Raw genomic sequence first — 15,000 nt, 5'->3', positions numbered from 1 at the left:
ATTCGAGAGTGTGAAGTGTGAATGGTATATTCTGCGCAGTCTTGTGGAACATACAGCATTATCGGCATTTAATAGTTCTTGTAATGAAGAATAGTCCACTTCTCATTCAGATCTGTAACTACCCCTCTTTTCATTCCATGTCTAGGCTGTCTTCGTCTGCCTCGCCGCCGTCGCCGCGGCCTCCCCGCAGTTCAGGAATCAGCCCCGCCAGACCTTCCAGGACGAGCGTCAGGTGGCCATCTTGAGGGACGACCGCCAGGATTCCGGCGACGGCAACTTCAACTACAACTTTGAGGCCGAAAACGGAATCAGCGTTTCTGGTTCGGGAGCCCCAGGATCTGAGGGCCAGAGCAACATGCAAGGCAGCTACAGGTGAGTTTGGTCATATCTCACTTCATTGTATAATGTTCTGACGGTACTGAACATACTTAAGATGTAGAGCAGCACATATCTTGCACACAGAAATATCGAATGCTTTTACCAGCAACATGCAAGGCAGCCACAGGTGTGTTTGGGCATGCTTCATTTCACTGTATTGAAATGTATTCGGCGCATAGTTCCATTACTTCATAATGTATATCCCCTAATCATTAAGAATTCGATTACTTCTGTCAGATTCACGCTTCCCGACGGAACCATTGCTGAAGTGAGATACGTCGCCGACGAGTTCGGATTCCGCGCTGAATCCCCCCTCATCCCCACCCCCCACCCCCTTCCCGCCCACGCCGTCGAGCAGATCCGAGTTGCTGAGGAACAACGGCGTCGCGGAATCACCTTCTAAGATTGAAATGGATTGAAGAATGAAACACTTTTTATGAATACTTATGATGATTCTGTAAATATTTATCACCATCACAATAAAAAGGGCATTGCATCAAGCTTCTAAATTAAAAATCAACTGAAACCTTCTGTTATTCATAAAAAAATGAATGATAATATATTACAGCAATCAAGTTAATAAGGTCTTATGGAAAGGAATGTACCCTGTTCAGTACACTGTATTCATTCAAATCCCTAATGTACCCATGCCATCTGAAATAAGGTAGAATGGTCTACTTATGGTCCTGATCCTTTTGGGTTTTGATCCCCCTACCCCTAGAGGAACAAAAAGAAATACCGAAAGGTTTCATTTCTTTTTTTGTTTTTGTTTTTGTTTTATTGGCGTCGACTGACTGAAATCTGTTAAGTTTTCTCTCCTGACAATGTTTTAAAAAAATATATATTTATATAAATGAGCATTCCATTAATATCGTACAATATATCAAATACCACATTTATGTCTTATTCGGAACACTGAAGCTTTTGACACTGCTAGCTATATTCGCAACCTGCGTCTCGGTGAAGATCGTGACCAGACCCGAGTATCGGAATGGTTAATATCGTATACAAGACCTTTCAACTGGCTGGAAAAGTTTGATGTTACCAACATAAGTTTGTGTACGCAATAATTAATGAATTGTAATTGTGGATTACTGAGCGTTTTGCTTGTCTTACAGTAATCTAATCTGATACCTATGATTTCCTTTATTGTAAGATTTGGATAGATTTTTTCAATATTTTTTTATTGTCAATGGGCAGTGTGTGAACATGGGTGGGTTTAGAAGACATTACACGGGCTGGGGGCTATGAGGTTTTGACAGGGCATATGGGTGAAACAGATAAAACTTAAAATTGCATATATAATGTAATTGTGATGTGCACGGTTCAAATCTATTATTATGTTGGATTATTATTCGGCTCAGCGATTTGAGAAGTTTGAAGCCACAAAGCCAATTACAAAATTAAACAAGATTTTTTTTTTAAAGGCAACTAGAAGGTGCTGGCAAGTCCCACAGTAGGGGGAAGCTGCTCCCTATTGTCTTCTGTAGGTCCACCACTAATGGTGAATGATATTGGGAGAGATTGAGAAACAGAGATAGGGAAAGCAAGACAGACAGAGAAAGAATGAGGTATACGACAGATAAACACTATATATAGGTGAATCAACTGTCGGATATACAGAGACTGAAAGCGATGAAGATTACTTAATAAACACAGAAGCAACAACCGTAGGCAGACTGAAGAGAAAGGAAGCAAGGTAGAAACAGATAGAAATAGGAAGTAGACAAGAAGATATGTTAACAGGTAGAAGAAAAAGAAGGGAGGGAAAAAACACAGGGATATAGAAGGAAACAATGAGATGGGGAGACAGGCAGAAAAGCAGAGCAAGAGAGATGTATAGATAGATAAAACACATTCAACAAAGAAAATGGAGGAAAATGTCTGAAATAGAAAATATCTGGATAAAAGGGAAAAAAGGGGTAAAAGGGAAAGAGGGGAGGGTGGAAGATAGGGAGAGAGAAAAGGAAATACAGAATCAGAGAACTATGAACCAATAAACCTGGAAATAATGAAAAGAGGGTAACTTCTCAGTTCCAAAGAAAAATCAAATTTAAATGGGTCTGTTAAGAGTTGTATTGATTTTTTTTAATGAGATTATGGTTAACCATTCATTGAATAACGCATATAGTTATTATTATATGTGCAGTTTGTGAATCTGTGTGAATGCCTGTATTTGAATGCGTGTGAACGAAAGTGAGAGTCTGTATGCGTTTGTATCTGTAACTTCGTGAAGAATGCACAAGAACGCCTTGAGCTGGGCGAGGAGCAAAAAATAGGAAGTTGCAAAGGGAGGAGCTTCTTGGTGGCCCGCCCGACCGGTATATAAGGATTTCCTTATCAGCATCCTGTGTCTGTCATTTCATGATCATCACCATGAACACCTTTGTGAGTAAATGCAGTGTGATGCTGAAGAACGATAATTGTGAATCTGGGTTTTTCAAAGGATCTCCAGTTCATTCTGTGTCGGTTGTTATGCGTGTGCATTCTTGAATTCTAATCTAAGGGCAGATAAAGGATAGCTCATATTCCACCTTGATCTGTAACAGCCCACCCTTCCCATCCTGTCCTCAGGCTGCCCTCGTCTGCCTCGCCGCCGTCGCCGCTGCCTCCCCGCAGTTCAGGGCTCCGACTCGACAGACCTTCCAGGACGAGCGTCAGGTGGCCATCTTGAGGGACGACCGCCAGGATTCCGGCGACGGCAACTTCAACTACAACTTCGAGACCGAAAACGGAATCAGCGTTTCTGGTTCGGGAGCTCCAGGATCTGAGGGCCAGAGCAACATGCAAGGCAGCTACAGGTGAGTTTGGTCATACCTCAATTCACTGTTTTGAAGTCGTATAAAGTTTTCTAATCAGACTGATATTACCGTACACAATTCCCCTTTTTCCTAACATATATCCTCCATATATTAAAATATCGATCGCTTCTACCAGATTCACCCTCCCCGACGGAACGATCGCCGAAGTGAGATACGTCGCCGACGAATTCGGATTCCGCGCCGAGTCCCCCCTCATCCCCACCCCCCACCCCCTCCCCGCCCACGCCATCGAGCAGATCCGATTTGCTGAGGAACAACGGCGTCGCGGAATCACTTTCTAAGATTGAAATGAATTGACGAATGAAACACATTTTGTATCAATACATACGATGATTCTGTAAATATGTATCACCACCACAATAAAAAGGGCATTGTATCAAGCATTTAAATTAGAAATCATCTGAAATATTCTGCCATTCATGAATACGAAGAGTTGAAATATATTACAGCACTTAAATTATATGGACCGTTACCCTGTTCATTACCATACATTCCTGCAAATCCTACATGAACCTGCACTCTCGAAAATGAGGTAGAATTTGATACATTTCCTTTTAGCCTATACGAGTTTTGACCCCATTATATATAGTAAATAATACATTCATGCCTTATCCTGAACACTAGCTTTTGAACTATATGTCATATTCACTACCTACATCTTAGGCAAGATCGTGACCAAACCCGAATATTGGAATTATTAATATAATTTTTAAGACTTTTCCATTAACTGGAAAACTTCAGTGTTACCCCCATAACCAAATAGTGTTTATTAAAGTTGACAAAGTAGAACTGTCGATTTCTTGGTGTTTTGCTTGTCTTACTATTAAATTAGCGACTTCCCTGGTTGTACATTTTGGATAGAAGTTAAAATCTCATAGCGAGTAGTTTAACCAAACTTAAAATTGCACCGCAAGAGAATGCGCCCTGTAGAATATTTCATGAATCTGTAAATATTGTTAATAAATCATTTTATAACCCTTAAAATCTGAAATAAAACATTCAACGGTAAGCACTGGAAAAGCTATCGAGCGGCACAAACTTCTCGAATCCGTTTTTTCAATAAATAATTCGTTATTGTCAATGAGGTTTGACAGAGGATATGAGTGAAAAAACATGTGAAACTTAAAAATGCATATATCAGGGAAGGGTATAGATCAAAGCACTTATCCTGTTAGATTAGGTACTATTGTTTGGTTCGGTGATTTGAGAAGTTTCTTGGCAAAAATCGTGATTTACATTTACAGTTTTAGGAGTATGAATATAGGGAGGTAACTGGAATGGGAAAGCAAATCCCACAGTAGGAGGCATCTGCTCTCCACCATCTCCCTGCAGGTCCCCCACTAGTGGTGAAAGATAATGGGAGAAAGATAGAAAAAGAGAAAGGGCAAGGAAGAGAAAGAGAGAAAGTGTGATGGATACCGACCATAAACGAGATGTAGACTGCTAGAGAAGGCTGAGGAGAAAGTAAGCCAGGTAAAAATACATCGAAGGGGGAAGTAAACAAGCTGATATGTTAACAGTTCTTAGAAAAAGAAGGAAGACTGCAAGCGAGGGAGAAAGAGAAAGACATAAAAGAGAGGATAACAAAGAGATGGAAAGACAGACATATAAGCAGAGCAAGAGAGACGCAGAGATAGAAAAAACAATTGAACAAAGTGAAAGAGGAAAGTAACGAAGAGAGAAAACCTTCGGGCAGTCAAATTAAAAGAAAGAAAAAGGGGACATACAGCGAAAAAGAAAGAGGGGAAAGGGAGATAGGGAGAGATAAAGGGAAAACAGAATTAGAGGAATGGGAACCAGTAGATAGGGAAATACTGAAAAGAATAACGTTAATAAAGAGTAACTTCTCTGTCATAAAGAAGAATCAGAATAAGTGTTGCATTGTTGCATTTTTAATAAAAGATATGCTAATTACTCAATGAGTAACACGTATAGTTATTATATGTGCGTTTTGTTTATCTATGTGCGAATGCTTGTATCTGAATGCGTGTGAACGAAAATAAGAGTCTGTGTGCGTTTGAATGTGTAACTTCATGAAGAATGCACAAGAACGCCTTGAGGTGGGCGTGTAGCAAAAAATGGGGAGGAGCTTCCTGGTGGCCCGCCCGACTGGTATATAAGGGTCTCCTCATTACAAACTTGTGTCTGTCACCTCATGATCATCACCATGAACACCTTTGTAAGTGTGAAGAACAATAATTGTGAATCTTCGGTTCTTCAAAAGATCTTCACCATTTCATTTTATGTCGGGTTCTTTTCGCGTGTGTATGCATGCTTCTAATATAAAGGCAGTTAAGGGATAGCTCATTTTTCACCTTGATCTATAACAGCCCATCCTGTCCTCAGGCTGCCCTCGTCTGCCTCGCCGCCGTCGCCGCTGCCTCCCCGCAGTTCAGGGCTCCGACTCGACAGACCTTCCAGGACGAGCGTCAGGTGGCCATCTTGAGGGACGACCGCCAGGATTCCGGCGACGGCAACTTCAACTACAACTTCGAGGCCGAAAACGGAATCAGCGTTTCTGGTTCGGGAGCTCCTGGATCTGAGGGCCAGAGCAACATGCAAGGCAGCTACAGGTGAGTTTGGTCATATCTCACTTCACTGTACTGAACTCGTATGAAATTATCTTATTACCTTGACGTTACGGTGTACATTTTTCCTCCACATATTAATAAAATATCAACTGCTTCTACTAGATTCACCCTTCCCGACGGAACGATCGCCGAAGTGAGATACGTCGCCGACGAGTTCGGATTCCGCGCCGAATCCCCCCTCATCCCCACCCCCCACCCCCTCCCCGCCCACGCCATCGAGCAGATCCGAGTTGCTGAGGAACAACGGCGTCGCGGAATCACCTTCTAAAATAAAGATCACTACTTCTGGATGGCTCTAAGAATGACATTTACTTTATATGAATACATACGATGATTCTGTAAATATTTTGTAGCAGGACCATTTTCATCATCATCATCACAATAAAACGAGCATTATATCAAGTCTCTAATTCACCAATAAACAGAAACAAAAGTTAACACACTGTAAGGTCAAATGCGTCAATACAAATCTAATTATGAGAGATTCTTTAGCATACATTCCCACATATCTTTCACATGCCCATGCTCTCTTATAACAAGGTAAAATGGCTAGTGAAAAAATAAATGATACTGATCCAGGGATACCGGCGAGTTTGGACCCCCAAATGAGCCAAGATGGTATAGTCTATATTTATACTTCTAAATACGAAATCCTGATATTTTATCATTTCTTATAAATTTAATGTTTTTTGAATATATAGTTCGATAAGGGGTGGTCCAATATGCCATACCGCAAATATAATTCATTTTGTAATCCGTGAAGTCTGAAATAAAATACTGGATGGGAATTACAGGAAAATCTCCCTAATAATTAATCAAACTACTGTCGATGGTTATTGTGTGACGAACACTGACGGGTTTAAATATTATCACAGTGGCACAAGATTTTGGCAGAGTATCTTTAAAATATATTGTAAAAGCAAATTCCATATAACAGAAATATGATACACTGTACATAACACAAAGCCACATTTCTGTTACTCTGTTGTTGGTTTTAGTGATATGAGCGAGTTCTGGGCACAGTAGCAGTCTGTATGTTGAGTTTCACTATTCGGAACTAAAATTACAAGGAGGCATCTGGGGAGGGGGCAAGTCCACATTAGGGGTGGGGGCTGCTCATTATTGCATCCTTACAGAGAAAGAGAGAGAGAGTAACCAGTACAGAAAAAAACAGATATAAATACAGACGAGTAAACAGAGAGTACGAGAGATGTACATTGCTAAATATAATGGGGAGCAACAATAGGGAAAAAATGGGAGATACGAAATGAGGGAGAAAGGGAAAGACAGGGAAAGAAATAACATAAGCAGAAACGCGAGAGACGTATACATGGTCTAATCAATAAAGAAAGAGGAAGGAGGCGAAGAGGGATAATGTCTGGACAAGTGACCAAAAAGAAATAAAGAGGGAAAGAGACATATAATCACTGAAAAAGGCAAAATATCAAAAAAGTTTAATTGTCTACCATGTCTTGCTCTTTATTTTTAGATATTATATTAATCATTCAGCGTGTGTTTGGTGTGGAAAGAGCTGCGAGTACGTGTGTGTGTGTGTGGTGTGTGCTGAGACCTGTATCTGAATGCACGTGTGAACGAAAGTGAGAGCCTGTATGCGTTTGAATCTGTAACTTCGTGAAGAATGCACAAGAACGCCTTGAGCTGGGCGAGGAGCAAAAAATAGGAAGTTGCAAAGGGAGGAGCTTCTTGGTGGCCCGCCCGACCGGTATATAAGGATTTCCTTATCAGCATCCTGTGTCTGTCACCTCATGATCATCACCATGAACACCTGTGTGAGTATAATGCAGTGTGATTCTGAAGAACGATAATTGTGAATCTGCGGTTCTTCAAAGGATCTTCAGTTTATTCTGTGTCGGGTGTGTCTTGTATTCTAATACAAAGGCAGTTAAAGGATAGCTCATTTTTCACCTTCATCTGTAACAGCCCACCTTTCCCATCCTGTCCTCAGGCTGCCCTCGTCTGCCTCGCCGCCGTCGCCGCTGCCTCCCCGCAGTTCAGGGCTCCGACTCGACAGACCTTCCAGGACGAGCGTCAGGTGGCCATCTTGAGGGACGACCGCCAGGATTCCGGCGACGGCAACTTCAACTACAACTTTGAGGCCGAAAACGGAATCAGCGTTTCTGGTTCGGGAGCTCCTGGATCTGAGGGCCAGAGCAACATGCAAGGCAGCTACAGGTGAGTTTGGTCATATCTCACTTCACTGTATTGAACACGTATAATGTTCTAACGGTATTGAACATACTTAAGGTGTAGAGCAGCACATATCTTACATATATCCTCATATGAATATCAATTGGTTCTGTCAGATTCACCCTTCCCGACGGAACCATCGCCGAAGTGAGATACGTCGCTGACGAATTCGGATTCCGTGCCGAGTCCCCCCTCATCCCCACCCCCCACCCCCTCCCCGCCCACGCCATCGAGCAGATCCGAGTTGCTGAGGAACAACGGCGTCGCGGAATCACCTTCTAAAGTGGAGACCTGTATCATGATAAAAAAAAGTATCCTATAATGGTACATATGATCATGTAAATACTGTATGCTTCATCGTCAACATTAAAATCATGCCATAGAACGAGCAATGTATGGACGCTATAAGTAACCAACCCACCATTTTGATAATCAAGGTACTTGACTGACAAAACAAACGGACACTTGTGGAAAAACGTTAAACACAAAGGATTTTTAATAATTATAGTAGCAGATATTCAGAAAAATAGGGAGATCGAAGAGGTAGATGCAAAGAGACAACGATAAGAAAACCGAGAGACAGAAGGAGTAAAGAGAGAGAAAAAAAAAGATGGATTATAGAAGACAAAAAGAAAATAATAGTGTAGAAAAGTATACATGTCATCACCCAGATCCCCTTTGACTGAGCCCATCGATGAAATCAGATGTCTTGATGATGAGGAACAGCGCCCGTGGAATCATATTCTAATATCTCAGTAAAGGAAATATATTAAATGAAGAGGACTTTTGAAGCTTGAATGCTTGCTTAAAAAAATATCTTTTGTAAATAAAAACCGTTACGAAAGTGAAGGAGTATGTTCATGATATTGGCTTTTATATCAATTTAATGAATTAGGATATACACACACAAATACACACACAAACGCACACATACACACACACACATATATATATAGATATATATATATAGATAGATAGATAGATAGATAGATAGATATATGCATATATATGTATATATGTATATACATATATGCATATATATATATATATATATATATGTATATATATATATATATATATATATATATATATAAATGGATAGATGCATATATGTGTATGTATATATATACATATTATATACATATATATATATGCATATATATATATAGATATGTGTGTGTGTATATACATATATATTAATACGGACAGATTGTTCCATATCATCATGTCAAAAGAATTCAAAGAATATGAAAAACTAAACGAAAATAGAGTGATTATCATCAACCAGAGATGCTTTAAAACAGTTCGGGGGTAAGAGCTCAGGGAAAAAGTAGAAAAAACATCTAATTACATTTCTACGTGCCAGATGAGTGCTGCTTTCACATAATCTTTTCCTCAATAAAATAATTAAAAGATATAAATGTTGCTTTAGAAGACTATTCATGCATCAAGAATACCCGATGGCTATTCGAAGGCGGTAAGGAAATGTTTTTCGTGCATTGGTAGGTTTTTTAAGCCTCGTCGAATTTCTCTTACACACATATACATGTGCATGTGTGAATATATATAGATACATACATTCACACGTATATCCACACACACACACGCGTGCACGCGCACACAAATACATATATGTGTGTGTGGGAGAGAGCACACGCACACACACACATATATATACATATAAATATATATATATATATATATATATATATATATATATATAAATATATATATATGTGTGTGTGTGTGTGTGTGTGTGTGTGTGTGTGTGTGTGTATGTGTGTGTGTGGAAGAGAGAGCACACACACACACATATATATACATATAAATATATATATATATATATATATATATATATATATATATATTTATATATATATAAATATATATATAAATATATATATAAATATATATATATATATATATATATGTTTGTGTGTGTGTGTGTGTGTGTGTGTATTGTACATATATATATATATATATATATATATATATATATATATATATATATATATAGAGTGATATATATACTATATATATAATATATATATAAGATATATATATGCTATACATACATGTACATATATATATATATATATATATATATATATATATATATATATATGTATGTGTATATATACACACACACATATATATATATACATGAATATATGTATTTAAGTATGCATGTAAGTGTGTGTGTGTGTGTGTGTGTGTGTGTGTGTGTGTGTGTGTGTGTGTGTGTGTGTGTGTGTGTGTGTGCGTGCGCGCGCGTGCACGTACACACATACGTACATTTGTAGGTTTAACTTCCCAGCGGATGGGACGAATACCTTGAGCTGAACGGCCGCCACGAGGGCGTCGAGGGAGGGGCTTCCAGGTGTCCCAGGTGTATATAAAGGCCCTCTCATCATCTCTGCAGTTACCATTCTAATACCAACGTCACCATGAACACCTTAGTAAGTAGAGTTCCTTGTGGATATAGATTGCGTTTGTATATGTGTGATATATGCTTCTTGGTTCGGTAGGGGGAAACCTGATAAACTTCTTTGTGAACGAACATAATAATAACATATGGCTTATCATTCTATATCTTATAGTGTTTCACCTCTGTAACTAAACTTTCCTCTTGTTTCCTTCAACCTCAGGCCGTCTTCGTCTGCCTCGCCGCCGTCGCCGCCGCCTCCCCGCAGTTCAGGGCTCCGACTCGACAGACCTTCCAGGACGAGCGTCAGGTGGCCATCTTGAGGGACGACCGCCAGGATTCCGGCGACGGCAACTTCAACTACAACTTCGAGGCCGAAAATGGAATCAGCGTTGCAGCTTCAGGAACCCCAGGCTCCAAAGGCCAGAGCAACATCCAGGGAAGCTACAGGTAAGCAAACAAGAAATACGACAGTCACTCATATCTTAACAAACAACCATACAGCCTCGCAAATCTTCGTCAGGTATGTTAGGAAATATCATCATCGTTAACCTGCTTACACCTGGCAGATTCACCCTTCCCGACGGAACCATCGCCGAAGTGAGATACATCGCTGACGAGGCCGGGTTCCGTGCTGAATCCCCCCTCATCCCCACCCCCCACCCCCTCCCCGCCCACGCCATCGAGCAGATCCGATTTGCTGAGGAACAACGGCGTCGCGGAATCACCTTCTAAGACTAGCTCATTGATGGAAATTTCTGACAATCTGTCCTAATGGAATATGCACTTGAGGCAGTGAATTATACACAAAATAAAACTCATTTTCGTATAAATTAACTTTATGACTCCTTACATTTTCTTGCTTCCGAAGATGCTAAGAAGTGAAAATTCAAAAATAGAAATAGAAATAAAAAATTATATATATATGTATATATGGTTAGTTGATGAAAGAAATTTAATATTTAGTCTTCATATGCGTTTAAAATTCAAAAATGAGAATAGAAATAAAAAAATATATATATGGTTGGTTGATGGAAGAAATCTAATATTCAATCTTCATATGCAATGTATTTATCAGTCCACATCTGCCTGTAGGTTATACACGCACATACAGTTGCGCTCAAATAAACAAGTCTGTAATGTTAAAGATATACAGGATAGTGAGAAAAAATACTACAATACCAAACACAGGGACGTAAAACAAAACAAGTCTGGTATATCAGTCATACCAAAGAGGATACAATAAGAATTAACAGACTGACATTCCAGAATGAAGTGAATATCGCAAAATATAATACATAAAGGAATCTAGATTCTTACATTAACTCCTATGGCAACTCTGTCATGCGTCTTCTCCGTTCTTATTTTGAAACAAACGAGACGTGATGAGTAGAGTCAGTCGAGAAAAAATCAGCCAAACATAAGTTGAATAGGCTTGCCTGAAGACCACGAGATGCATTAGTCTTTCTTACATGTAAATTAAAAGATACCTTGGTGCAGGTGCTATAGAAGACTGGAATATTTCTGAAGAGTATCTACATTTTACTATCACAAAATCATTTGGTGTCATAAAGAAAAGCAGTCTTACCCAGCTAGATTATCAAAAGAAGAATATGGAAGTTTACCTTGTACTGTTGTGATATCAACAAGATAAAAGATCCTAGTATAGAAATTAGCTAGAAGTGTCCTTCGTAATAATATTAAAATATGCAAGAGTGTTTAATATGCTTGCGTTTGTGAGTTTGGGTGTCCGAGTGAAGAATATTAAAACGAGAGAAACATTATATTGTACGAATAGTAGTAATGTTTCATCATCATCATCATCATCATCATCATCATCATCATCATCATCATCATCATCATCATCATTATCATTATCATTATCATTATCATTATCGTTATCATTATCATTATCGTTATCATTACCGTTATCATTATCCTTATCATTATCATTATTATCATCATCATCATCATTAACATCATCACATTCATCATCATTAACATCATCATCATCATTAATATCATCATCACCATAACCATCACCATTATCGTTATCATTATCGTTATCATTACCATTGTCATTATCATTATCATTATCATCATCATCATCATCAATATCATATCATCATCATCATTAATATCATCAATATTAATATCATCATCATCTCCATCACCATCATTATCATTATCATTATCATTATCATTATTATTATCATTATCATTATCATCATCATCATCATCATCATCATCATCATCATCATTAATATCATCACATCATCATCATCACCAATATCATATTACTATTACTATCATTATTATCACTATGATCATTATTCTTTTCTCATCGTTTTGAGGGACTTACAACTGCACGTTATGCAAAAATAGACTTCTCGCCCCAGAGCATTGCATTGTTCTCTATACACCTATCATACATATTCACCTTCCCGCCGGGAGCATGCGGGAGAGTTCGAGCAAGTACGGATTGATATTAGTATTGTTACACTTGTCGTTGGTATCACTGTTATTGCTGTTATTAGTGTAGCTGTTATTATCTATAAGATTATTATTATTATTATTATTATTATTATTATTATTACTATTATTACTATTATTATTATTATTACTACTATTATTACTATTATTATTATTATTACTACTATTATTACTATTATCATTAACATTATTGTTATTATCATTATTATGATAATTGTTATTACAATCATTATCATCGTTATTATTGTTATCATTACTTTTATTATTATTACTACTAATAATATTATTATTGTTACTATCATTATCTTTATTTGTATTATTATTGTCATTGTTAATGTTATCATTATTTGTGCTATTATTTGTATTGTTAATATTATAATGATCATTTTTATTATCATTATCATTATCATTATTATTATCATTATCACCATCAGTATAATCATTGTCATCTACAGTAAATTATCATCCTCAGTATCATCATTGTTAGCAAAAATCATTATTGTTATCACTACCATCTGTGTCATTATCATAACTAATCTCCGTGATCATTGATAATACTGTTCTTACAGAAAATGATGAGTTAATCCTTATACACAAATAGTTTTATACCACAAATTTCGTATGTTATAACCCATGTCAGTCGTTCCTTTTAGGTTGGTTAGAACGATTTTTTTTTTTTCGATATTTCTAACTTTTTTTTCGTTTTTCATTTCTCTACCTTTCTTTCTCAGAAGATATTGTTAACGGTTATGTGCTGACCTTTGACCTCGAAAGACCGCCTCCACTCCCACGTCAAGGAACTCGCTCTGGTCGAAGAGACTAAAGTAAAAGCAGAAGGAAAAGGGTGTTGAAAAAAAAATCAGATCCTTGAACGGTCTCGGTAAAAGACGAAGCCTCGGACCTCCATTATCCGGCATACGTGAATGCAATAAATTCCGAGTGTTCGCCAGAGAGGACGAAACGTTTTTTAGTTTATATTTCAACTGTTTGTATAATTCTTGAACGGCCTCGATACATGACAAAGACTCATGCTTTGATTATTTTTTAACGTTCGCGATAATACACGAAGTCTTGAATATCTGGTATTTATTAGCGTGGTAAAAATCGATTACGCGGGCTCTTATTAACGGGTTAGATTTAAATTTTCTCGAAGAAAAAAAAACTCAATTGCACGTCACAAGCTAACAGAAAAAAAAAACATTTTTTTCCATCTTACTGATATTTACATTTTGATAAGCATAGAATCCTCACTTTTTTACAGTCTTTACTGTCAAACTATTATTAATTTTCGACAAAATTATTTTTTACAAAAAAAAATAATATGAACGATAATTCTTACGAATAAAAAAGGATAATAAAATAAATATAATGAAAATAATGAACATATACAACACATGCCAAGCCAAGCTCTTCAGAGAAAATAAAATACAAGGCACTATCTCTCTTTTTTTCATCAATAAGCTCCCCGGCTCATGTCCGTCTGCCGGCGACCGCCCTGAGGAACTGAGAGGGAAGGTCATCTTGGGCCATCTTCCTCCGTCTAAGAAAGTCCCAAGCTTCAAGTTCCTCGGCCAGGTGTCCCAAGTTCAAAATATGGATGGAATGCCTCGCGGTTTCCTGCAGAGGGCCTCGGGCAGAAGGAGGATGACGAAAGGAAGTGAGAAGAGGCACACAAAGAAGTAGAAAAGAGGACGAAGAAGAAGCAGAAGTAGAAGAAGAAACAGGAGACAAAGAAGATGAAACAGAAATAGAAGAAGACAAAGAAGAAGCAGAAGTAGAAGAAAGAAAAGAAGGAAAGTCAGAGTGCTGAAGTTCCGGATCTGAAGTGTTGAAATCAATTTCAGTATGAAGATTTATTATATATTTACTTGGATTGATTGTGTGTGTGTGTGTGTGTGTGTGTGTGTGTTGTGTGTGTGTGTGTGTGTTGTGTGTGTGTGTGTGTGTGTGTGTGTGTGTGTGTGTGTGTGCGTGTGCGTGTCTGGCTATCTAACTGTCTGTATTTATCCGTGTGTGTGTGTGTGCTTTTTAACTAGCCTCCCATTCAAATTATCCCCAACTTGCCTTTTTTCTTCTCTCTGTT

General features: G+C 38.1%; 5 protein-coding genes across 5 annotated transcripts in view; all 5 read left to right on the top strand.

Moving 5' to 3' along the window:
* LOC125031615 (cuticle protein AM1199-like) overlaps window positions 1-874 on the top strand; it is a 912-nt gene extending 38 nt beyond the window's left edge. Inside the window, exons 1-3 of the mRNA XM_047622499.1 lie at window positions 1-64; window positions 146-372; window positions 616-874. The exon at window positions 1-64 is cut by the window's left edge and continues 38 nt beyond it. Of these exons, the coding sequence (XP_047478455.1) occupies window positions 1-64; window positions 146-372; window positions 616-781 (457 nt within the window). The 3' untranslated portion in view covers window positions 782-874. The remainder of the gene's footprint in view (window positions 65-145; window positions 373-615) is intronic.
* Window positions 875-2,749: 1,875 nt separating this feature from the next.
* On the top strand, window positions 2,750-3,576 carry LOC125031530 (cuticle protein AM1199-like). Its single transcript, XM_047622408.1, has 3 exons — window positions 2,750-2,766; window positions 2,953-3,179; window positions 3,316-3,576. The coding sequence occupies exons 1-3, from the start codon at window positions 2,755-2,757 to the stop codon at window positions 3,479-3,481; spliced, it is 405 nt and encodes a 134-aa protein (XP_047478364.1). The 5' UTR covers window positions 2,750-2,754; the 3' UTR covers window positions 3,482-3,576.
* A 1,782-nt stretch (window positions 3,577-5,358) lies between these two features.
* On the top strand, window positions 5,359-6,189 carry LOC125031529 (cuticle protein AM1199-like). The gene is made up of 3 exons (XM_047622407.1): window positions 5,359-5,379; window positions 5,547-5,773; window positions 5,894-6,189. The coding sequence occupies exons 1-3, from the start codon at window positions 5,368-5,370 to the stop codon at window positions 6,057-6,059; spliced, it is 405 nt and encodes a 134-aa protein (XP_047478363.1). The 5' UTR covers window positions 5,359-5,367; the 3' UTR covers window positions 6,060-6,189.
* A 147-nt stretch (window positions 6,190-6,336) lies between these two features.
* On the top strand, window positions 6,337-8,391 carry LOC125031614 (endocuticle structural glycoprotein SgAbd-1-like). Its single transcript, XM_047622497.1, has 4 exons — window positions 6,337-6,409; window positions 7,281-7,328; window positions 7,642-7,984; window positions 8,116-8,391. The coding sequence occupies exons 1-4, from the start codon at window positions 6,337-6,339 to the stop codon at window positions 8,279-8,281; spliced, it is 630 nt and encodes a 209-aa protein (XP_047478453.1). The 3' UTR covers window positions 8,282-8,391.
* Window positions 8,392-10,374: 1,983 nt separating this feature from the next.
* Window positions 10,375-11,257, top strand: LOC125031528 (cuticle protein AM1199-like). The gene is made up of 3 exons (XM_047622406.1): window positions 10,375-10,458; window positions 10,648-10,874; window positions 10,994-11,257. Exons 1-3 carry the CDS (start codon window positions 10,447-10,449, stop codon window positions 11,157-11,159), a joined length of 405 nt encoding a protein of 134 aa, XP_047478362.1. The 5' UTR covers window positions 10,375-10,446; the 3' UTR covers window positions 11,160-11,257.
* The last annotated feature ends 3,743 nt before the right edge of the window (window positions 11,258-15,000 follow it).

The sequence above is a fragment of the Penaeus chinensis genome, chromosome 13 (assembly GCF_019202785.1).
Source record: "Penaeus chinensis breed Huanghai No. 1 chromosome 13, ASM1920278v2, whole genome shotgun sequence".
In the NCBI taxonomy this organism is placed as follows: Eukaryota; Metazoa; Arthropoda; class Malacostraca; order Decapoda; family Penaeidae; genus Penaeus; species Penaeus chinensis.
Note: the sequence above shows the minus strand (reverse complement) of the source record. Positions and strands in the feature narration are given on the sequence as shown.

What these genes read in the sequence shown, in the direction of transcription:
- LOC125031530 (XM_047622408.1), top strand. An exon ending in AACATGCAAGGCAGCTACAG is followed by an intron (nt 3,180 to 3,315) that starts GTGAGTTTGGTC and finishes CGCTTCTACCAG; the next exon opens with ATTCACCCTCCCCGACGGAA.
- LOC125031529 (XM_047622407.1), top strand. An exon ending in AACATGCAAGGCAGCTACAG is followed by an intron (nt 5,774 to 5,893) that starts GTGAGTTTGGTC and finishes TGCTTCTACTAG; the next exon opens with ATTCACCCTTCCCGACGGAA.
- LOC125031614 (XM_047622497.1), top strand. Translation starts at nt 6,337, where the DNA reads ATGGCTAGTGAAAAAATAAATGATACTGATCCAGGGATACCGGCGAGT. An exon ending in CCCCCAAATGAGCCAAGATG is followed by an intron (nt 6,410 to 7,280) that starts GTATAGTCTATA and finishes CTTTATTTTTAG; the next exon opens with ATATTATATTAATCATTCAG. An exon ending in AACATGCAAGGCAGCTACAG is followed by an intron (nt 7,985 to 8,115) that starts GTGAGTTTGGTC and finishes TGGTTCTGTCAG; the next exon opens with ATTCACCCTTCCCGACGGAA.
- LOC125031528 (XM_047622406.1), top strand. An exon ending in AACATCCAGGGAAGCTACAG is followed by an intron (nt 10,875 to 10,993) that starts GTAAGCAAACAA and finishes TACACCTGGCAG; the next exon opens with ATTCACCCTTCCCGACGGAA.